Source organism: Puma concolor, chromosome A1, assembly GCF_028749965.1.
Source record: "Puma concolor isolate L17-30 chromosome A1, mPumCon1.1.hap2, whole genome shotgun sequence".
Classification (NCBI taxonomy): Eukaryota; Metazoa; Chordata; class Mammalia; order Carnivora; family Felidae; genus Puma; species Puma concolor.
In genome coordinates, this window is record NC_141667.1 from 240,254,850 (window position 1) to 240,279,514 (window position 24,665).

The 24,665-nt window shown below is 42.5% G+C and overlaps 1 protein-coding gene across 2 annotated transcripts; it reads left to right on the top strand.

Moving 5' to 3' along the window:
• The first annotated feature begins 13 nt into the window (after positions 1 to 13).
• SKA3 (spindle and kinetochore associated complex subunit 3) lies at positions 14 to 21,282 on the top strand. Of its 2 annotated transcripts, XM_025924723.2 has the most exons (9): positions 15 to 209; positions 3,517 to 3,578; positions 3,704 to 3,869; positions 7,046 to 7,457; positions 10,084 to 10,169; positions 15,331 to 15,416; positions 17,022 to 17,225; positions 18,969 to 19,102; positions 19,401 to 21,282. In XM_025924723.2, the coding sequence occupies exons 1-8, from the start codon at positions 107 to 109 to the stop codon at positions 19,098 to 19,100; spliced, it is 1,251 nt and encodes a 416-aa protein (XP_025780508.1). In that variant the 5' UTR covers positions 15 to 106; the 3' UTR covers positions 19,101 to 19,102; positions 19,401 to 21,282. The 2 variants fall into 2 exon arrangements, with proteins under 2 accessions (XP_086571366.1, XP_025780508.1); XM_086715240.1 differs by lacking the exon at positions 17,022 to 17,225 and having other exon boundaries at positions 14 to 209.
• The last annotated feature ends 3,383 nt before the right edge of the window (positions 21,283 to 24,665 follow it).

A 24,665-nucleotide genomic window follows, 5' to 3' on the forward strand; every position in this document is an offset into this window, starting at 1 on the left:
CGGAGGCGGGACACTTCCGGCGCCAGGAGATTCAAATTAGTGGCGGGCCGGACCGGAGCGGTGGGAATCTGCTCGCGTCCTGCGTCCTGCCGAGCAGTCCTTATCCATGGATTTGATCCGAAGCTTCCACGCGAAGCTACGGTCTCTGGCCATCACCCTCGACAGCGAGACGGCCCGGCTGCAGCGAGCGCTGGACGGAGAGGAGAGCGGTGAGTGAGGCGTCGGGCGTCGGGGCCTTCGCGGCTCCTGCGACCCGCCCGGGCGCCCGCAGCCCGCCCCGAGTGCGGCGGGTCGGAAGGGCCTTCACAAGTACAAACGCACACACTCGGCCGAGAGTGTGTTATCTTAGCTACAGTGGCGAGGGGTGCCTCGAAAGAGATGTGGAAGGGCGGTGGCACACCCATCAAAACGCTCGACGTTTGTCGTCAGCAGGGCCCCGAGGGGCTGCAGGTGTCACCTTTTTATTATTTATTCTTCTGCCCCCTCAAGTATGTTGTTGTGGCTGTTTTCAGTTCTGTGTCCAACCACATTTGCTCTCCGCAAATATTGAAATAGCACTGTCACTGTGTTAGGAGGAGAAACAGCAGAGAATAAAAGTGTAAATTAAGTTGGCAGACTGAGCTCATAATGCGCACACTAATTTATACATGATATACTTGAAGTCACATAATGGATATTAATAAAAATACTGTGTAATTAAACAAAATGCAGTTATTTAGCACGGTTCTTTGCTTGTAGACTTTGTCTCACCCAAATGGCCCACAGTTGCAGTAAATGCCTGTATTTTCCCCAGCAACCCGTCAATACTAGTGAGTACCTTTTTTTTTTTTTTTTTTTTTTTTTCTTTCCTTTTTTGGAAACCCCGACACCCAGCACAGGGCTCAAACTCAAGACCTGGGGATTGAGAGTCACATGACCTTGTGATTGAGCCAGCCAGGCACCCATCAATACTGCTTAAAAAGAAAATTAATATAGCAGAATTCTTCACCACTAACCTTTGTATTAGACATTTAAAAAAATTGTTGCGGGGCCCCTGGGTGGCCCCGTGGGTTGAGCGTCCGACTTCAGTTCAGGTCGCACGGTTCGTGGGTTCCGGCCCTGCGTCGGGCTCTGTGCAGACAGCTCAGAGCCTGGACCCTGTTTCGGATTCTGTGTGTGTCTCTCTCTCTCTGCTCTTCCCTGCTCATGCTCGCTCTCGCTCTCTCTCTCTCTCTCAAAAAAATAAAAAATAAAACAAAAATTTTTCAAAATATTGCAAGAGTAGCTCAGGTTTTGAGATTATTTTATAAATGTCATAAATGTAATTTGCCTTAAAACATCGTGCTCTGTAGACACAGACTCCTTTTACTTTTGTTATGTTATGAATAGTTCCAGCCATTTAAAAATGTTTATTTTGACTGTAAGAACAATATACGTACATGACAAAAAATTTGAGAAATGAAAAGTAGAAAGAGGAAAATAAATATTTTCTGTAACTCAGCCATCCAAAGACACCACTATTAATATTTTATTATTTTTGTTACATTATTTTTGTTACATTATTTAATGTAAGCTCTACAGCTAATTGTGGGGCTTGAATTCATGACCCACAGATCAAGAGTCTCATGCTGTACAGACTGAGCCAGCTAGGTGCCACTTTGGGTTCTTGTGCTAATTTACCTTCTTACCAGCATATTAACTGTGTACGCAAATTTTGCACTTTCTTCTGGTTTTATAAGAAAAAGTTGGGATGATTTTTCTGTTTGTGGCCAATATGTATTACAGAAAATATGGTATTGGGGCACCTGGGTGGCTCAGTCATTTAAGCGTCCAACTTCAGCTCAGGTCATGATGTCACAGTTTGTGGGTTCGAGCCCCTGGTCCGGCTCTGTGTTGACAGCTCAGAGCCTGGAGTGCTTCAGATTCTGGGTCTCCCTCTCTCTCTCTGCCCCTCCCCTGCTCGTGCTCTTTGTCTCTCTCAAAAATTAATAAAAACATTTAAAAATTAAAAAAAATATATACGGAAATGTGATAGAGAAAATGATCACCAAAAAATTTCAGCTTTTATGAATCATTAAATTGATTGACTTTTTAAACTTCTTTATTGAGATATAATTCACATAATATAAAATTCAGCACTTAAAGGATACAGTCCAATGGTTTTTAGTGTATTCACAGAGTTGTGCAACCATTACAGTAAGTTTAGATTTTCATCATCCTCAAAAGAAACCCTGTGACTGTTAATATCCACTCCCCATGATCCCATCCCCAACTACCCTAGCCTTATGCAACTGCTAATCTGCTTTCTGCCTGTATATATTTGTATATTCTGGGTATTTCATATAAAAGGAATCATACAAAAGTAGGCTTTTGTGACTGACTTATTTTAGCCTCATGTTGCAAGGTTCATCCATGTCACATGTATCAGTGATTCATTCCGTTATATTTCTGAATAATATTCCAATGTATGGATACGCCACATTGTGTTTATTCATCAGTTGATGAACATTTGGGTTGTTTCCACTTTTTAGATATTATGAATATATGTAAACATTTCCGGTGAACATTATGCTTTCGGGTCTCTTTGGTATACACTTAGAATTGCTGGGCCATATGGTAAACCTATGTTTAACTTTTTGAAGAGCTGCCACATTGTTTTCTAAAGTGGATGCACCATTGTACATTTCTGCCAGCAACGAATGAAGGTTGCGGTTTCTCCACATCCTCATCATTTATTATTACCTGTCTTTTGAATATAGCCCTTCTAGTAGGTATGAAGTATCACTGTCACGTTGACTTGAGTTTCCCAAATAAAAATTGGTCAGCTTTAACAGGTGAAAGGAGATCTTCAAAGGAGGCATGTTTTAGAAAGAGAAATATAATTCTTTAAAAAACTGCTTTTACATGATGTATAGTCTATATATCGCAACCGATTAGTAAGAAAGGTGACAGTACAGTGGATGAAGGATGTCCTTTCGATAAATGGTGCCAGGTCAGTTGGACCTGGAAATAAGAGTGGAAATGGAAAATAAGAATGGATCTTGATCCTTACCTCATGCCATATAAAAAAAAAAATCAATTCCAGGAGGATTGTAGCTCTGAATGCAAAAGGCAGAACAATAAAACTTTTAGAAGAAAACGTAAGTGTTGTCATTGGCAAAGATTTTAAAAACAGGAACCAAAAAGTGCTCATTATAAAAAAAATTGCTAGGTGGAATTACATTTCCTCCTTCTCCCCTCCCTCCCTCCCTTCTCTCCTTGATCTGAGTGCTAATTATTTAGGTATGTTCACTTGGAAAGTTCATCAAGCTATATACTTATGATTTTTGTACTTTTTTGTATGGATGTGATAATTTAATAACTTTTAAAACAAAGGCTGTAATACTTTGTAATTGATACGAAACAAATGATAAATATCTACAAGGATTTTATAATTATAAGAAACAATACTAAATTATATTTTCTATTCTTTTTCCTCCTTTTCCTTATTGTACTTTTTCCATATTGCATTTTTTCCTTTGCCTATTCATATTGAAGACATTGAAGATTATCCAGTGAGAATTTTATGTGACCTTCTTTCTGAAGTCCAGACTCTAAAGGTATGGGTCCTGCAATATTAATTTATCATCTTTGTGTGGTAATTTTTAAATAGACTTAGTCTTTTAGTCTTAAGACTAAGTCTTTTGATAGAAAAATTCTAATGTACTTTTTTTCCTCATAAAAGGATGATGTCATTCTTCTTCTTGATAAAGCAAGTTCGGAAAGTCAAGAAAGCATTGGTTTCATAAAGGCAACAAAAGTACTAATGAAAAAAAATTCAATGGATATCATGAAAATAACTGAGTTTTTCCAGAAGTATGGATATAATCCGCGTGCCAAGAAAAGCTCAGGTGTGAATGATTTGCATTTTATGGCGTTTGTTTTAGTGTTAAAGAAGGAAGGCAGCGTGATTCAGTACGGTTACTCTGGTTACGGTTCTGGCTCCGCCATTGTGTGACTTGTCATGTGTGGTCATTTATTCATCAGTCTCTGTGCTGGATGCAGTGCTGACTGGTGGTGGCAAAGCAAAGACAGCCCTTCCTCTCCTTTCCAAAATGCTAGATTAAAGAAGAGTACAAGAGGGGCGCCTGGGTGGCTCGGTCGGTTAAGCGACCCACTTCGGCTCAGGTCACGATCTCACGGTCGGTGGGTTCGAGCCCCGCGTCGGGCTCTGCGGACGGCTCAGAGCCTGGAGCCTGCTTCGGATTCGGTGTCTCCCTCTCTGTCTCCGTCCCTCCCTTGCTCATGCTCTGTGTGTCTCTGTCTCTCAATAATAAGTAAACGTTAAAGAAGACTGCAAGATAGATCCACATGATTTTAGGATGGTTGGTTTCTAGTCAGCTCTGCCAAAAATAGCCGAGAGACTGAAGGTAAGGCGTGCTATTTCATTTTTCTTGTTCTCAGTTTTTTCTTCCGTAGAACAAGAAATTGGGGGCAATATAAACTGATAAAGTCCTTTTTTAAGTTTTACAGTTCTAACGAAGGGTAGGATAACATGGTGTTTTAGAAGTAGAGCCAGACCATCTGAATGCAAATCTCTAATCCCACCATTTACTAGCTGTATTCTCTTTGACCACTTACTTAACCTCGTACCTCAGAATCTCATCTATAGAGTGGAGATGTTTAATACTACTTACCTTTGAGGTTGTGAAAGGATTGAATGAGATAAAGTTTGTCTAGAATAGTACCTGGCATGTTAATCGCCTGGTGTTAACTATCGTGGGGCCCATACCTGTGAGGGACTAATTTCAGCATACTTCAGTGTCTTTGTTTCCGTTATGAGAATGATCTTTGTACATAAATCAGCCATTAATTACGTTCAGCAAATACATATTGGGGATCTGTGCGGAGGGTGTATTAAACAGTCTGCGTGGTGCAATGGAAAGAATTCAGCTGACTTTAGCGTGAACAAGCTATGGATTCAAATCCTGGCTCCACCAGTTGCTACAGGTGTGTGACCTTGGCTAATTTCTCTGAATTGCTTTTTTCTCACTTGCAAAATGGGGATGATGGTAACTCCCTGTGAGGCAGTGATATCACGATGATTTTATTAATCTTATCGGCGACAGCCTTGTGATAAATACAAGGATAAGTTTTTGGTAGCTCTTCTAACATTTCTCAGAATTAACAGAAAGCAGAAAGCACAATGCCAAAACAGAACGCTGTGAATCAGCAGCTCTTCCAAGGGCCAAAAGCCATGAAACCAGAGTCTATAACCTTTTTTTTTTTTTTTTTTTTTTTGGTATGGTACATACTCCATATTTAACACATCCTGGTTTATCATGCATGCGAAAAGTGTCCTATCCTAGTTTGTTTCCTGTTGCCAGTCAGAACAAAGAAAACCCTATCTTCAAAGAGAAAGTGTGCACCCCTTCACTTCCTCCAATCTGTTTGATCTCTTCGCTGGCTAACTAAATGTACAGCCTAAATTCATCCCTTTTCTGTTCCTTTGGACCCAAAAGATTCTGACCGGGATCTATGCCAATGTTTGATAGACCCCATCTAACTCTAACTATAGGCTTTCCTTTAAAAGATGAAGAGAAACAAAAAAGATCATTATCAGACTTAACAAAAATACATTCCGATTCATAACAAAAGTACAAGTACTTTCTTCTTAAAAAGAATACAACAAACAAGGTATTTTGGAGAAACGTTTTCCCATCTCCTTCAACAAGTACAGTTGTTGCAATTCATATTTCTAATTTAGCAACCAAATGATATCTATTCAAGGTTGGCTAAACCAGATCTTTGTAGTAACTCCCTCCCTCCTTATTCTTAAACAAATGGTAGCGTTTGGAATGAGAGGATGTGAGGTCAAGTTTTGGCTCTTTACATTGTATCAGCTGTTTTCCAAAATGTTGTTTGGTGCCTTTATACAAACAAAAAAATATCCTAAGATATTTTGTGCTTGAAATAGTTAATATGAAAATTAATTGGAGTGAAACATTCAAATGCCTGTCCCATGGGGGATGCTAAACACATTTTAATTTCTCTTCCTTCAGCTCACCCCCTCCATTTTCTCTTCCTTTCTCGTTACCCTAATTACTGGCTCATTTTTCTTCTCCACTTCATGCTACACATTTTACATTTGTCCCGCGCTTTCCTAATACCCATCCCATTCTCCATACCTTGCTGTCTCACTGAAACCCTGTCATTTGTTGAGTTATCTCTGCCCAGATCCTGGCCAAATCCACATATCTTCTTTCTGATTATCCTGTTTGACTTTCTGTTGTCTCTCACGCTAAAAGCTAGTGGTTTTCCTTCTCCAGTTCCTTGGCATCATAGGTGCTATCCTGGACCTTTTAACTGCAACTTGGGTCCCACACCAAATTCACTAACCATTAATGTATGCAGGAAATGGCAAAGGATTGTGGGGGAAAAGCATAGTTGTTAGTAAATTATTTAGTTTGAAATGTACAGTGTGGTGATTAACCATATGGGGTCTGGAGCCAGATGTGACCTTTTCAGGGTTGAGAAACGACATATCTTTCTAATGCTCTCCTATTATTTTCCTCAACCAGACTTTTGATACAGGCGTTCCAGACTAAGGATAAAAACTTATCTTGGTGTGACCATCTTTCCTTTTAAACTTAGGCATCTGTAAATGAATAATCTAAACTAATGTTATACTTTGTGTTAAATCTAGATCATAGTTAATTCCACCCTGTAGTTAATGTCATCAAACGATAAAATAGTTCCAGAATTCATTAAGAAAGATTGGTAAATCACATTAGCTGGGGGAGTAAGGATATTGGACTTTCATTTGCATTGATTTTTCATCTTTTAATACTTTAGTTTACTTTCCTTCTTTAATGTGTCATCAAAATGGGATCTGGGTAGACAAAAGGTACATGTCAGAAATTTCCTACAGGGACAATTGAAATAAAACTTTAGAGACTAAGGAGGGAATCAGGACTTTTGCTGATTGGGGACATTTCAGATGGAGCTATTTTATGTGGCTTTAGTACTTGGGATTTTGTGGTTTGATGTTTGACCAGAATATGACCTCCTTGGTTTTTCCTCACAGCGGATGAACAAGAAATCACTGACTCTGACTCAGAGTCCACTAAGCATGAAAATGTCCAAATGCCTGATGTGAAGGACAGTCTGTCCAATCCTGCTGTTCCAAGCACTGCTAGTTCTGAGAAGTCTCCACGGAGTCCCCAACTTTCAGATTTTGGGCTGGAGCGGTACATGATATCCCAAGTTCCACCAAACCCTCCACAGGCAGTAAACGACCATGAAGAAGAGCCCAGAATTGTAACTCCATCTTCCAAGCAGTCCGTAGTTAAAGTACTAAAAACTCCAAAATGTGCCCTAAAGATGGATGATTTTGAGTGTGTAACTCCTAAATTAGAACACTTCGGTATCTCTGACTGTACTGCGTGTTTGAATGAAGATTACACGATGGGACTTAAAAATATGAAGGAGAATAAAAGGTAAGCCGCTTTAAAAAAAAAGTTTATTTATTTATTTTGAGACAGAGCAGGAGTGGAGGAGGGGCAGAGACAGCAGGAAAGATAGAATCCCAGGCAAGCTCCACATTGTCAGCACAGAGCCCACTGCAGGGCTTGAACTCATGAACCGTGAGATCATGACCTGAGCCAAAGTCAATAGTCAGATGCTCAACTAACTGAGCCACCCAGGTCCCCTGAAAATAATCATCTTTAAAAAGAACTGTCATGGGGCGCCTGGGTGGCTCAGTCGGTTAAGCGTCCGACTTCGGCTCAGGTCACGATCTCGCGGTTCGTGAGTTCAAGCCCCGCGTCAGGCTCTGTGCTGACAGCTCAGAGCCTGGAGCCTGTTTCAGATTCTGTGTCTCCCTCTCTCTCTGACCCTCCCCCTTTCATGCTCTGTCTCTCTCCGTCTCAAAAATAAATAAACGTTAAAAAAAAAAAATTTTTTTTAATAAAAAAATAAAAAATAAATAAAAAGAACTGTCACTATCAGGGGTCTGCAGACTGCTGCCACAGGCCAAATCCAGCCTGCTCCCTATTTTTTTGTACATAAGGTTTTATTGGAGCACAGCCTAAAAAAGTTCTTTTTGGGGGCACCTAGGTGGCTCACTTGGTGAAGTGTGCAACTCTTGATCTCAGTCCAGGTCTTGATCTCAGCATCGTGAGTTCTGCCCCATACTAAGGCCCCACGCTGGGCTCCGTGGCAGACATGAAACCTACTTTAAAAAGTTGTTTTTCTAAAACATCTAAGACAGAAAACACTGAGGTTAGTTTATGAGGTTGACATACCCTTGATACACACATTGACAGAGCATGCAAGAGAAAACTATAACCAGTCCACTTGATGAATAATAATGTAAAGTCCCAATTAAACTATTCACAGGTTGAATTCACAGAATATTACAAGCATAGTAGATAACTTACAAGTTAAGCTTATCTCAGGAATGCAAAGATAGTTTAATACTTGAAGCCCATAACATACATTTTAATGATTGGATTTAATAAGGGAAAAAAGGATAATCTTAATAGATGCCAATAAGGAATTTGATAAAATTTTTTTTTTAAGTTTACTTATTTTGAGAGAGAGAGAGTGCAGATGGGGGAAGGGCAAAGAGAGAAGGAGAGAGAGAATCCCAAACAGGCTCTGTGCTGTCAGAGGGCTCAATCTCACTCATTGTGAGATCATGAACCGAGATCAAGAGTCAGACGCCTAACTGACTGAGCCACCTGGGTGCCTTAAGGATTTGGTAAAATTTGATACCCGTTCCTTTAAAACGTTTGGTCAAACTCCAAATAGAGTACTTCATTAACATGATAAATTATAAGTATCTAATAATAGTGAAGCTATCTGTCACCATTATTTAACATCATTCTTGATAACTCTGGCCAGTAACAAGTATTTCTAGGCCATATTTTGTACATGGGCAACTCAAAAAATTCACATCTCAAACTTCAAGAAAGAGGCTCATAGAAGATATATTTTATATAGTGGTAAGTTAACCATTTAAAATAATGTTTTCCTATATTTTATTAATAACTAGTTCCTAAACAGAGTAGAAAAAAATCCATTCAAATTTGCGACAAAAAAGTGAAATACTGATGCCAGTCGTGGGTAAAAAGATCTACATGATAAAAACCATAAATATTTCTGGGTTAAGTAAGGGAAAAAGTGGGGAATATAATGTTTTTTCTTCATCCTGATAGACTGGCTGAATGTTGTTAAGATGCTTAATCATGACAAATTAATTTATAGATGTTGTGCATTTACAACAAAGCCTCGATAGGATTTTTTTAAAGTAAATGATAAAATGACTCTAAAATTTACTTGGAAGAATAATAAGTAAAAGTAGCTAAAAAGGGGGTGCCTGGCTGGTTCAGTCGGAAGAGCATGCAACCCTTGATCTTGAGGTCATGAGTTCGAGCCCTATGTTGGGTGTAAAGATTCCTTAAAAACATAAAATCTTAAAAAAAAGAGTAGTGAAATAGTAATAAAAAATAATAGTAATGAGGGAATATGACCGAATAGTAAAATATATAATATACAGATACATATAAATATATATATTACAGAAGTAAAAATTATTCAGTAAATTATGCCAGCACAATTGGCTAGTTGAACCATCTTATACTTATTTGATGATACTCCTCTTTAATTCCAGACATCTGAGTAAATGGCTAGAACATCCTTAGATGACAGGGATCAGTCTTTTTTAGTCTAAAAAAATGACAAGTTCTTAATTTATATCTGTAAACTGGTTGCAAAATTCCACTTTATGGTTTTGAAACCATGAACTATGTAGCTCCTGTATTTGAACTGATGAGTTAAACTTACAGCTTTCCCTTAAGTCAGGGGTGCTTAGCCTGCTTCGCAGTCAAGGCTGTCAATACCAAATGGTTCGTAACCTTTTTTGAGCCATGTGTGTACGTTAATTAAAAAAAAAAACAAAAACACAGTTCAATGGGACTTGTGTTACACAGAATGGAACTGAATGTTTGTCTACACTGGACCGTATATAGCAAGACTGAATTTTTTCCCAGAGGTTCAATATTAACTTTTTTTTTTTTTTTTTTTTTTAATACCTTATAATTTCCCTATGAATCACGCCAGTGAGGAGGCCATAGAATCAGAACCGGTGACCAGTAATCATTTCTTTGCTACTCCTGGCCTCATAATCCAGCAGTTGAAAAAAAATGGTGAGTATAAGAATCACATTACTTCTCAGCTATCCTTTTTCTAGATTATCTTTGTACAAAAATGGTTCTATCATCTTAGACACCCCCATAGTCCTTCTGCGTCTTGTCAGTTCATGCTATTGAGTTATGTAAAGTTCTATCCCATTGGGTGCGGCATGATTTCATACTAGAGAAAGAGAATTTTCCGGTATGCTTTTCATAGTTTTCCTGATTATAGCCAATATTTATCTGGAGCGCCTGGGTGGCTCTGTTGGATGAGCGTCTGACTTCAGCTCAGGTGATGATCCCACAGTTCGTGAGTTCAAGCCCCACGATGGGCTCTGTGCTGACAGCTCAGAGCCTGGAGCCTGCTTTGGATTCTGTGTCTCCCTCTCTCTCTCTGCCCCTCCCTTGCTCATGTGTGCTTACTGTCTCTCTCTCTCTCCCTCTCAAAAATAAATAAACATTTAAAAAAAATATTTGCCAGCCTGTTTGTTTCTAACATTTTAACTTAAAACATAAATATATATTCATTCACCAAACTTCTGATACAGAATCAACAGTACCTTTTTTTTAAATTTAGCTTCAGCCCATTGATCAGATTCTACATTATTTTTCTTACATAAACTACACTTAGAATACAGTAGCTACCATTTCAAATTGTTTTTTTAAAATACTACAAGAACTTAAAGAAAAATTTCATACAGTGTTTTCATATTTGTCCCACCAACTACAAAAACATCAGTTTTCACAAAAATATAAAAGAAAACATTCTAGAGTTTTGTGATTTCTTGATTAATTATAATTGTCTAATCTCTGTCAAATTTATTGCCACATTTAAAAAAATTTTTTTTATGTTTATTTATTTTTGAGAGAGAGTGCAAGCAGGAGAGGGGCAGAGAGAGAGGGAGACACAGAATCCGAAGCAGGCTCCAGGCTCTGAGCTGTCAGCACAGAGCCCGACGTGGGGCTCGAACCTACGAGATGTGAGATCATGACCTGAGCCGAAGTCGGACGCTCAACCGACTGAGCCACCCAGGCGCCCCTATTGCCATATTTTTAAAAGTAACTTGTCTTTATCAAGTCTTCCAAACTTAGGAACATCTTTTCAGAAAAATTCTTTTTGTACTAATTTCACTGACATATTAAATTATGTTATTAAATTAACAAGTATTTCTGGCATCAACAGGTGTGAAGAAAGACAAATGACTCATAGTAAACTTAGAACTCAGCTTGTAGGAAAGAGCCTGTCTGTACCAAAGAGGGAGAGAGTGGACCATCTCGTACATACCAAGAGTCAGTTCCCAGTGGAGCATAAACTTTTTAGAAAATGATGAGCGGGGGGCACCTGGGTGGCTCAGTCGGTTAAGCATCTGACTCTTGATTTCAGTTCAGGTCATGATCTCGTGGTTCATGGGTTCAAGCCCCTCGTGGGGCTCTGCGCTGACAGTGAGGAGCCTGCTTCCGGTTCTGTGTGTCCCTCTCTCTCCCCCCCCCCCCCCATCTCACATGTTCTCCCTCTGTCAAAATAAATAAATGAACTTTAAGCAAAAAAAAAAAAAAAGGGAAAGGAAATGATATAGGAGAATATTTGTGTATTACTTCTGAAGTGGGATGGATTTTTTTTAAACATCTTTTTTAAAGTTTATTTATTTTTAGAGAAAGAGCACGAGTGGGGAAGGGGCAGAGAGAGGGAGAGAGTCCCAAGCAGGCTGTGCGCGCTCTATGCAGAGCCCAGTGTGGGCTCACTCACAAGACGTGAGATCGTGACTTGAGCTGAAATCAAGAGTCTGAACCGACTGAGCCACCCAGGTGTCCCCGGGAGGGATTTTTTAAAGAACAGCTCACTGACGAAAAAACTTCCGTATACCACAGGCAGTGTATTTGACAGAGGGAATGGCAAGCTTAGGTTTATCCATTAGAACTTTGGTTCAGTGATGGCTGGTCAAGAGAGATTGTATCGTATTTTAGTTTGACTCTATTCTTATGCCACAAAAGTGCCTTTAGTATGATTCTTAGAGTCTATACCTAGTGAAAATTCGTCATTTGTTTACCATTTTCTTTATTTACTGTTGCTTCTTACATCCCACTCATTCCTTTTGGGTCTAGTTTTCTTCTTGTGAAAGCACAGCCTCCAGCAGTTCTCTGAGATACTTCTCGTCTGTGAGAAGTGGTCTCTGGTTTTGTGTCTGAAGATCTCTTTTTTCTTTCTCTGTCATTCATTTTGGAACAGTGATTTAGCTGGAAATAGACAATAGATAGCTGACTTTCTTCAAAATTTTATACAGAAATTATTTCATTGTGATCCGGTGCGCATTCCTGATGAGCAGAGTCCTGTGGGCCTGGTGTGCTTTCCTGTGTAGATCTGTGGTCTTTTCTTCCCGGTCGTAAGATTTTTGTCATTATCTTTGATATTCTACATTTCTCTGTAATTTTACAATAAGTTTATTTGTTTTTATTTATTGCGTTTAGAATTTGGTACGATTTTCAAACTAAGAACTCATGTCATCAATTTTGGAAAATACTCTGAGATTATCTCTTTAATAAGATTACCTCTTCCCTAATTCTTCAATTTTTTTCTACTGGAATCTCTGTAACAGATTTTAGAATGTTCTCCTTCAGTCTCCTTGGTCTGTTAACTTCCCTTTGATATTTTCCTTTTCTCTATGCTACCTTGTGCTTTAGCTGGAACTTTCTTCCACTTTGCTATTTTTCTTTTATACTGACTCTAAATTATTATTTTAATCTATTGAATTTTTATTCCAGGGACTACATTTTCTGTCTTACATGTTTTTCCCTTCAAATGTGACTGTTCTTTTTTTTCCCTTCCATAATCCTGTTCCCTTGCCTTATGATTTCTGTGCCTTCCTTTATCTCTGAATATTTTAGACCCATGTATTTGGAAAACAGTTTAAGGTGTTAATACTTTTGTTTATTGCTCTGATTCTCTTTCTTGGAGGTGCGTTTCCTTACAGGCTTTTCGTCTTTTTTTTTTTTTTTTTTTCCATCTACCTCCAAGTTAGCATATAGTGCAACAGTGTTTTCAGGAGTAGATTCCTTATTCGGGGTCTTTCCTGGTTCCATAGAAATTTTAGGATCGTTTGTTCTAGTTCTGGAAAGACTGCTGGTGTTATTTTGATAGGGATTGCCAGGCTCTTAGTTTTTAACTCCTCTCAGATGAAGTTGTTTTCAGTGTCATGGGTTGTCACGGAGTCCTGTGGAACCATTTCATGCTTGCCCCAGCCAAGGCCCCACGGGTTTACCGATCGCACACGTTTTTATGTTAACTGCTTGACTCAGGTCGCCTGCACTGGACACGTAGAGTGAGCTCAGAACCCACGACTTTACACCGTTTGGAGCTGCTACTCTGGTTTTCCGTTTCTTGCAAAGACTAGACTTTTAGCCTCACTTGCTTTCATCCTGTTCCCCTGGAGTCAGTGCCACTGGGCAAGCATTTTCCAGTTCCTGCTTCGCAGACCTCACTGCTCTTCCAGGCTCTCAGCTTGATGCACTGTCTCCGTTCCACTGCCTCTTCAGAGGCTGTCTTAGAGTCCCACGTGTTTGACTGTCTCCATGCAAATTTCAGATTAAGTAGATGTTAGCATCGTACTACATTTGCTTCAGATCTTTCTTTTACCGTTACACATAAAGCTAAATCCCTACTCCGTTATTCTCCTTCCCTTCCTCCCCTAAAGTGATGATTATTCTAAAGTATAGTTGTGTTGTTTGAAAATTTTATTTAAGTTACAACATCCAATTTTTATTTTGTCACTTGTTTTTTTTTTCGTTCACTCCATGTAAATCCAGTTCATCTTAATTTTTAAGCGTTACATGAATAAGCCAAATTTCATTTATTCATTTGCTTATTAAGGGGTAGTTGTTTTTTACTTCTTTACTCCTACAGGCAGTGCTCTGATGACTTTGTTCTTTGTGTACATGTGTTACATCTAGGAGTGGCATTTCTAGATCAAAGGTGATGCATATCTTCCGTATTCTGGAAAATGCTTAATTGCCACCCAAGAGCGGCTGTTCTGATTCCCACCAGCAGTGTTTCTGTTCCTATTTCTCCATCTTTCCCAGTACTTGATTTTTAGACATAATAAAATTTTCCTAGTCTGATCATTTTTCTAACATGTTTACTTTTTCTCTTTGATTTTTTTTTAAGACTGCTTTCATCATACTATGTGTTAGAGTCATTAAATGTCTGTATACACATGGTTCTGTTTCTGAAATCTCTTTCTTGTTCTGATAGTCAGTTATGGCTTTAGAGTAAATCCTAGTGTCTTAGAAGGTAGGTGACCTCCTTGTCCTCTTCCCTCCCTCTTTTCTTCTTTAGAAATTTGATCTTCTCCAGAAAGTTCATACAGATTTTGATAGTTACCTGTAGGCGTCTTGTCTTCTTTGTTGCTGTTGTAAAAAATGTCTTCTCTCATAAACTGAGGGTTGATGGGTGGGTGGGTGGGTGGGTGGGAGGGAGGGGAAAGTGGGTGACGGGCATTGAGGAGGGCACCTGTTGGGATGAGCACTGGGTGTTGCATGGAAACCAATTTGACAATAAATTTCATATTAAAAAAAAAGATCTTCTATCAAATTATATTTTTAATTGCTTGTTGCTCTTTTGCTAGAACTACTGATTTTTGTTTTTGTATATTGCCCTTATACCTTGCTGAACTTTTATTAGTGCCGATGATAAGCGAATATGAAGTTTTGTTTCTTCCTGTCTAGTCAAGCACACACTGTAGCTAATCTCTTGAGTTCTTAAACATAAAGTACACAAATTATATTGACTATAACGTAAAAGTTGAAATCTTGGGATGCCTGGGTGGCCCAGTCGGTTAAGCATCTGACTTCGGCTCAAGTCATAATCTTTTGGTTCGTGGGTTTGAGCCCCATGTCAGGTTCTGTGCTGACAGCTCAGAGCCTGGAGCCTGCTTTGGATTCTGTCAAGTGGTCTCCCTCTCTCTCTGCCCCTCCCCTGCTCGCACTCTGTCTCTCAAAAATAAATAAACATTAAAAAAAAATTTATTTAAATAGTTGAGAGAGCTCTGACGTGGGCTCGAACTCACAAGTTGTGAGATCATGACCTGAACCGAAGTCAGCCGCCCAACCGACTGAGCCACCCAGGTGCCCCTCAACTTTATTTTCAAATGTATATTTTCATGCCATTGTTTGTGTCTCTTAGATGGCGACTATACAGATTCCCCCTTGGCACCCACGTTCTGCACTCCTGGTTTGAAAATTCCTTCTACAAAGAACAGTATAGCTTTGGTACGTTTCCATAACCTTGAAAGCTCTGATCTTTTTCCTGATGACCTATATACGCTACTATTTCTAGACGCAGTCTGTTTTAATATTGTCTGTCAACTGTACTTCAGTTAAAAAGGAAAAAAAACCACTTAGGCTACTGCAGCCTTTAAGAGTACATTTACATATTTCTAGAGGGGAATTTAGGGGAATTTGGCAGCATATAGCAAAAGCTTTAAAATTTTCATGCCCTTTAACCGTGTCTCAGAATTTACTCTAAGGTACATTGGCACAAAGAATTATAACAAGGAGTTTATAGAGGAAGGAACAGCATTATTTATAAGAGCAAAGCATGGGAAAAATCTAGATGTCAAGCGGTAGCATAGAAGCAAACTACACTAGGCTGTGTATGGTGTTCTGTAACTAGCATATGTTTTTATTATTTTTTAAAATATTTATTTATTTATTTTGAGAGAGAGAGTGGGAGAGGGCCGGGGGAAAAAGAGAATCCAAAGCAGGCTCCGCGCTGACAGTGCAAAGCCGGATACGGGACTCAAACTCACGAACCATGAGATCATGACCTGAGCCGAAAGAAGAGTTGGATGCTGAACCCACTGAGCCACCCAGGCACCCCTAACATATGTGTTAAAGCACAGATGAGAACATAAAAAGAATGTTTTAAAAATACTTAATGATGGAAAATGACATGCATGTGCATGTATACACACACACACACACACACACACACACACACAATATATATTTTATTTCAAGTAAAAAGAATAAAAGAATGGATAAAAACACACCAAAATGTGATTGTCTCCAGGTCACAGATTCATGGGTTATTTTTTTGCCTTTTCCAAATATTACTCGATGAACAAATTAATATAATCCTACCTCCTCCCTTTTTTGAAGTCACTATGAACACTTAAGACAACCGACACGGTAGGCTGGGCTATCCGTAAAATGTGGCTAGTACATCTGAGGAGCTAATTTTTACTTTTAAAAACTTGATGAATTTCAAATTAAATCTAAGTAGACCCGTGTGGCTTGTTGCTACTCTACTGGACGGAACAGCTAGACGGACAAAATACTAGTATGAGTTGAAGTCCCTATCAGGTTATCTCCTGCTAGTACTTGCCACTTTCAATGAATTCACTCCTTGTGTTCCTGTTCTTGTGGAAGGCCCCCTGCTGATGTGACTCTATGAACTCTGACCCTAGAGAGAGGAGGTGATTTACTGGGTTGTTCAGGTTAGCACGAATTGCATGCTAAGCTTACCTCACACGGGCTTTGTGTCAAGAGTGAGGGCGTGTGGTCACACTTTTGCCCATCCATGGTGTTACTCTTACCTGGGACAGCTTAGTGTTGCCTGAAACCGGGTGGGTGAGTCCCTCTAACCTTGTTCAGTCAGGCCTGTTTAGTTTTCATAATAAGCTGTAGCTCAGCCTTTATTAGTAAGAAGAGAGTATTTTGTTCTCCGTGTGCCATTTCTTTGTTTCCTCCATTTTCTTTAGTGATCGGTCGAGGAAGAGCGGGTCGTTTTTGTGCGACAGAACTAAAATTGACTAATTTTTATTTACTGTATTTTATGCCATCATAATTTAATGATATACTTCTGTTCAATAGGGATCCACAAATTATCCATCATCGGAAACAAATAGTTCATCAAACGATTTGGAAATGAAAGACTGTACATCGTTAGTTTTAAATTCGGAGAAGTGTTTTGAGAGTTTTGCGGATCCCTCTTCTCCCGTAATTTCTTCTTACGAGAATCTGCTGAGAACACCTACACCTCCAGAAGTCACTACCATTCCAGAAGATATTCTTCAGGTTATTTTCCCAGGCTGTTTCTTTTTCTGATACATTCTTTTCAAAATTAGACATTTATATTAACGACCTGAAACTGTATAAAAACCATCTTATTTCTCATCTGGCTAATGTGCTGGTTTGGGTACTGAGAAAATCCGAATTCTGGGCTCTCAGTCCCTTCTGAGAGTACCTGGATAAGGTTCTTCAGACTGAGCATGAGCTCAGGATTTCATCATACTTTTATTTCCTCATGGTGCATTTTCTCTTTACCTTCAACTTCATGTTCTGAAATGTCCTCTTAAAATATTTTATAGTAATTGTTCAACTGCCATTGCCACGTTGACCATTTTTTCCATTGGAGGTATGGCTGGCAAAATCGGAAATGCCACGTACCCCCCCATTCTCCAGGGTAGGGTATCATGGATAACATATCAGTGTTTCTTGAACCTGAGACATCTTGGACATCAGTTTGAGAAACACTGACTTACATGTTAGAATATCCGATTCTTTTTTTTAATGTTTATGTATTTATAAGAGAGCACACAAGTGCACAGGCGTGAGCGGGGGAGGGGCAGAGACAGCGAGGGAAGGAAAGAATCCCAAGCAGGCTCTGCGCCGTCAGCACAGAGCTCGACTCGGGGCTCCGTCCTGCAAACTGTGAGATCGTGACCTGAACCGAAATCAAGAGTCGGACGCTTCACTGACTGAGCCACCCAGGCGCCCCAAGAATGTCTGATTGTTTTGTACACCACTTACCTCTAGTCTACTACTGATCTGTAAGGACTACCAACTCTACCCCGTCACCACCAGTCATCCCCACCCTAATAGAAGTTAGAGTGGCAGCTGTCGCTTAGGCAAGTGGAGTCGTTCAGAACCGTTCTCGCAAACTACCTAGCTTGTGGAGAGCCGTGGCTACTTGGAGTAATACCTAAATGCCAAGAGAGCGGACTCATCCTGTGATATCGAGAAAGTATTTGCTACCCTTTGTTTTCGGTCTTCTCTGTTTTCCTGGACATTAGAAAATCGGGTGTGCGTCTTCTATCTTTATAGGAGTTTATCTAGAGTTTCTACTTTGCTGTGGTCGATCCTCCTTTTTATTTCTACGTGAAAGGGGGGATCCTTGTATTTCATGTATCACCTCTTTGTGAAAAAAAATCATAGCTGATATTTCAGAGTCTCCTTTTCATAATCTTTAATAGCTGATCATCTTTTGAGCACATATTTTGCCTCTTTCCTAGATACGTTTTCCCTGACAGTGTTGTAAAGGCTTAATTTGCTCTCGGGGATATGTTGCTGCTTATTTTACTTCCGCTAATCTTAGAGTACATTTTAGAAGGCTTCGGAAGTCAAGCCTCTACATCAAAGTTCAATTTCAAACTCCATCCTTTCTTTGCTGTTGAATGTCTGTGCTGCTGAAAAATTACTGTTTCAAATAACCCATATTTTTACATTTTTCTTGGCTTTTTTTTTTTTAAAGATTTTTTGGGGGGGTAAGTTTATTTTTGAGAAAGAGAAAGTGGGGGAGGGGCAAAAAGAGAGGGAGAGAGAGAATCCTGAGCAGACTCCACACTGTCAGCACAGAGCCCGACACGGGGCTCGAACTCACAAACCGTGAGGTCATGACCTGAGCCAAAACCAAGAGTCGTTCACTTAACCGACTGAGCTGAGCCCCTTTTCTTGGCTTTTCTTGAGTATTTTATAACACCTTCCAAGTTTGTTGTGTAGTTCTCGGGACTTGATAAAAAGGAATTTGTTTTGTTTCAGATTTTATCAAAATACAACTCGAACCTAGCTACTCCAGTGGCAGTGAGAGCCGTGCCACCCGGCAAAGCGTTCCTCGCCAAATACGGAGCGCCACCGAGCGTCCGAGGTGCTGGCAACAAAGAAAACTGGTGAAGGTAGGCGCCATTCCAGAGAAATCACCTGTTATTGGAGGAAGACACTTACAAATGAGCATTCAGATGGTAGTAAAATGTTCTGACATTTGCCAGCCTAACAGCTTAGCAGCCCAACTCTGGCTCTCGGGATACTGAGCTTGCTGTCCCTGCAGTTCAGATCCCCACACTAGCGAGTAGGATGTCACTGGGCACACGATTTTCTAAGTGCAAAAATACATAGTCACAGTGTTCTGTCATTTGTGTTGTTGATGTCTATTATAGCTCATGGATTTTTCTTAAACTTTGTATCTTTTGGCAGAAAACTTTGCAAGTTTTGTAGACACAGAACAGAAGGCGGTGGAAGCGGAGCGGGATGGACTCGTCGTGTAGCCCCACATCTTCCCCCTTTTTCCAAACCAGCCCAGAGTAAAGATGAACACGGACACAGATGTGCTTTTTGTTAAGATTTGACTCCATTTAACCTCGATCTTACTCGGCTATTCCGTCGTTAAAGTTGTCGTTAGGACTGCACTGACTTCACATTCACCTGCCTGATCTAACAAAATGGTTGAGAGATACTAGGACGCAGGGTAAAAAGTTTAAAGTTCTTAAATGTTTGTGACTTCCAACAAGGCCATCCTGATCTCGTGGCGGGGTGGTGGTGCCGTCAGCCAGAGCTGGGCTCCTCCCTTGATTCTGGCTCTGTCCTTGTCCTGTCTCCTCTCACGACTGTCCCTGAGCCTTTCACACCTTTTAGCTCAGCAGCGCTCTCTTAAGACTGTTGTCTACAGATGACAGCTTAAGTTAATTTAGGAAGAGGGAGGAGGCCGCAGGCCTGGGTGACTATACCGCGGACGGCCTCGGGCGGACCACCAGAGCCAGGGGCTCACCCATCAGGACGCGTGCCTTTTGTTTTTACTCACAGCTTCTTCGTACAGTCCACTCCATCCACCACGTGGCTGCTGACCCTCTCAGCGTTCCCTCTCTCCAGCTTGGCCACCCAGCACACCCCGAGCCTCTATGTGGAAGGTTTTGAGGACTCTTCCTGGGCCAGGTGCCCTTCTGTGGACTGTCACCTGGGACCCCAGGAGGCAGGGACCCTTGTCTCTTGAGCCCTCTGATAGCTTCAGGCCTCCCTGTCCAAGCCCAGGAAGTAGTTCTAAGTTCATGCAAGTAATGCTGGCGAACTCCAGATTACAACCAGAGGGAAAAGAAGGGCCTGTCCTCTGTGGACACCAGTTAAAATTGAGAAGCAGCAGTTTGCAAGTATCTTGACAAGGTGCTTCAGTGTCCCAAACCTACTAACCTTCAAAGGCTTAGGTTTGCGAAATTTGACGCAGGAAGGATGACCCGGCCCTCTTTTAGGCCTGTGCCTCGGAAGTCCAATGTGAAGACCTGTCCCGCTGTGCTCTTTTCATCCTGTTAGAAGATCATCCCTAAAACACCACTTGATGATTCTTTGTTCTAGGAATTACTATGTGGTTATAACTTAATTTTTGTTAAATGTAGTGTAACATAATTATCTGCAAGTTTTTCAGTTTTATTTTTCAAGGGCAAGCTCTGGTCAGTTTTATATATGACTCCCGAATTGCTGTCAAGCTCTTGTTGGCAGTTTTCTGGAGCTACACGCACATAGATCGAAGAGCAGATGAGACGGCCGAAGGAGGGAGGGGTGGACTCGAAGCATATTCGGGACTCAAGCCTGGGGTTCCCCTAACTTTGGAAGACGGAAAGAGGCGGAGCAATCTAGCAAAGGAGGTCGAGAAGAGGCCAGTGAAGGCAGAAAATATTTCACAGAGAGTGATCAACTCTATCAATATTGCTGAGGATCCGAGTGAAAAGACAGAAGCGACCACTGGGCTTCGCGAAACAGGTCGTTGACGGCACTAGTTTTTTGTTTTTTACGTTTGTTTTTGAGAGACAGAGCGTGAGCGGGGCAGAGAGGGAGGCACAGAATCCGAGGCAGGCTCCAGGCCCCCAGCTGTCAGCACCCAGCCGGACACACAGTTCAAACCCGTGAACCGTGAGATCATGACCTGAGCCAAAGTTGGATGCTCAACCCACTGAGCCACCCAGGAGCCCCCGACAGCACTAACGTTGACGGGGACCCAGGGAAGGAAGTTCGCAGTGGACTGGAGAGAGGGTGGGGGTGAGAAGCCTCAGGTGTCTTAAGATGCGAAATAAAGACCGAAGTAAGCGTTTCCGGTCGCCTGCTTTTTTCGCGGCGGCCCCTCGACTTCCATTTGCCCGAAACTTCTCCCCCCGACGCTTTCCACTTTTCCCCCATGGCCCTAGTTCCCGTTACTTCGCGCTGCGATGCTTCCAGCTTACTAAGCTCCGAGGGTTAGGATCCGGCGAGCCTGTCTCCTGGCTTAAAACCCCTCAGCGTCCCCCTGTGCTTTCGAAATGAAACCCAAGATCTCTGAGGCGGCCTCCGCGGCCCTATTCGATCTGACTGACCTTGGGCCACTTCTCCCTCTTCGCTCGCAGCTCGTGCTCTCCGCACAGGCCAACTCGCCTTTTCCGCCCCTTCCTGCCGCGGGGCCCCACACACACTGCTCTCGGAGGAACTTTCCCCGGCCGCCCCGCTTAGCGAATGCCCTCCCGTGGCTGGAGGTTCCGCCTCAGTCCGCCCACCACCGGCCTTTAAGGGGAAACGGCATTCCAGGTTTCCCGGAAGGACTCACAGCCGAGCCCCGGGCCACAGCGGCCGGCGCCGGGCCTTTGGCGCACGTCAAGCCTGCGAGGGCCGATCCCGGGACTTCGGGGAACCGCCGGTGAACGAAACCGCGCGCCCATTGCCTCGACGTGCCGAGACGCACGGCCGCGGCTGCCAGCCGCCATCTTCTCACCGCGAAGGGGACGGAGCCCCGGCCGGAGAGCGCGAGTCGAGGGGTGACAGCGCCGAGCCCGATCTTCCGGCCGGGCCCGCAGCCGGCCAGCTCCGGCCTGGGGCCTTTCGGTCAAATGCTTCACAAGCTCCTCTGCCTCGCTAGCTGGAGTTTCCTGGCCATTTCAGAGGCATTTGGGGCCATCTGCCTCCGGTCTCGGGGTAAATGTCACTCTCTCCCCGGTCCCGCCTCGTTCTTTCTGAGCACCGTATTTTCACCCTTCACGACGGGCGGCAGAATTTGTGGTATGTTTGGGTGTACGTTTTTGTCGCTACGAACGGACCGCGAGCTCGAAGACGGCAAGGACCTTGGTTGCTTTTGTTCATGTAGACACCCAGCAACTTAAGCTACTGAAACAGTGGTAACGTCTTACTATGCGAGGCACGGTTCTAAACACGTGAACCAATTTAATTCTTGGATCAACTCCTACGAAGGATCGGGTACTCTCATGCCAACGTGCACATGAGCAAACCGTGGCTCTACTCTAGTGCCTGACTTTCCTTTGCCAGGTCCCGCGTCCCAGCCCAGATCCCGCTTCCAATTCTTTCTGCTGGCCTCACATCTCTGGACGTGTTCCCTCCCCCTTGCCCTCTGCCGCTACTGCGATTCGCACCTCAATTACCGCAGTGGCATCAGACATTTCCTTTGTATCTACTCCAGCCACCAGGCACTTCAGCGCCTACCTCCCCACATCCGTGCCTTTGCCCTTGCCAGATCCCACATGGGGGACAGAAATCCGACCCAGCTGCCCTTAGGAGCTGGACAAGCTCCAGTGCCATTTTCAGCAGTGATTACCTTCGTCGTGACACCTTCCGACCCACCTGTTACCAGTTACACTTCCGTGACTAGACTGGAAGACTTTTTTAAAAAAATTTTTATTTTTATTTTTGAAGGCGAGACAGCGAGAAAGACACAGAATGTGGATGGGGGAGGGGCAGAGAGGGAGACAGAATCGGAAGCGGACTCCAGGCTCCGAGCGCTCAGCACGGAGTCCGACGCGGGGCTCGACCTCACAAACCGAGCTGTGAGATCGTGACCGGAGCCGAAGCCAGATGCGCAACTGACTCGGCGGCCAGGCACCCCTAGACTGGAAGACTCTCTAAGCATCCGTATGTGGCTCAGGCTTATTGGTGTACTGCCAGGCCCAGGCACCTGCTATCCGACGGGCACTCGTTACATGTATTCTGTCCCGGCAAAGTACTGAGAAGCACGAGGGGAGCTGAAGTAATCAGGAACAGCACAGGTCCCAACAACGCCCAACAGGGACTCTACAATTGACAGGTGTGAAAAATGCCTCGGGAGGTTCACCTCCTTCACAACTGAAACTGCTTTAATTTCATCAACTCCCATCTGAACTTTTCTTAGGAGCTGCTAGCCTGGACAGGAAATTCTGACAACCGAAGGCACAAAACAAGGGGCCACAAATGCTTTTTTTCTTCTTCCTTAGTAAATAGCACTTTAACTGAATATTCACCATGACGCACACTCAGCAGCATTTCATTGGCTCCTCCCCACAAACTCAAGGTTGGTTTTGTAATAACACCTTTCTATAATAAATTCTGCATAACATTCCCAGGATCACGATTTCTGTTTAACAGAATTATTTTCTTAGTATTTAGTATTAAAATTGCTTTTTAGGCTTGAGCTTATTCCCCTGCCAGGGATTACGGCGGGGGGGGGGGGGGGAGAAAATCCCTGAGAAACAGACTTCCTTCGGGTTTGGTTCCGCTGCGGGCTCCAAGAAACTACAGCTATCGGCAAAACCACCCACAGTCAAGCAGCAAAATACAAATCGGAACACACGGACCCCGTCCGGCTGCTCTGAAACTCTCGGCTGGGAGCTCTGGTTTCACTCACGATGGGTGGCTTGGTTTGTACAAACACTGAAACCAGTCTACATACTCCAGACGACTGGCCCCTGGGAGAAACCAGTTGTGGCGGGGAGATTTCCTGCAGGAAGCAGCCCTGCAACGTGAGTGGGAGCCAGGCTGCAGAGGCGAGAATGAAAGAAATCGCCAAAGAACCCTACTTGGGGGAACGTACGTTTCAGCTTTTGCTGGGTACCTGGGTGCGCGTGTGCCCCACAGCGGTGCCCGCTTGAAGCAGGCCCCCACCTGATCACTAGATGGAACCACAGTCTCCGTAGCTTGGCTGTCAAGGTTCAGTGAGGAAACGCAGCCAAGTTCCTCGTGCCGGGCACAGCCCAGCACTGACTGTAATTCTGAGCAGCTGTTTCCGGGTGCTGCCTCCTCAGTTTCCCCAAAACCAAGTCTGGAATTCGTGTCTGATTGAATAGAAAGAGGCAGGCTAAGTTCAGCTCTTTATTTAAGAATAACAGCGCTTAAATTTTAGAATTTTCAACCTAAGCTAACAGTTTAATAGCTCTCTCTCCCCCTCACAGGCCTGCGCGTGCTCACACACACGTGCACACCGCTGTCTCAAACGTCACCTGAGCCAGGGATCACTATGGATAGGACGGTCCCAGTCGTGTTTTGTAAAACCTAAATAGAATGTAATGGCGAGACTCCCTATTGAACATCTGGTAAATACCTCAAAATGCCAAGTTCACATACACTGTGAGGAAACTGGCAAGTTATTACAGGCAACACGTGAACTACAACACATACTCCAAAGGGAAAATTTCAACTCCAAAATACCCTAAGAGCAAGCGAGGCAGTCAGGATGCTACGCAC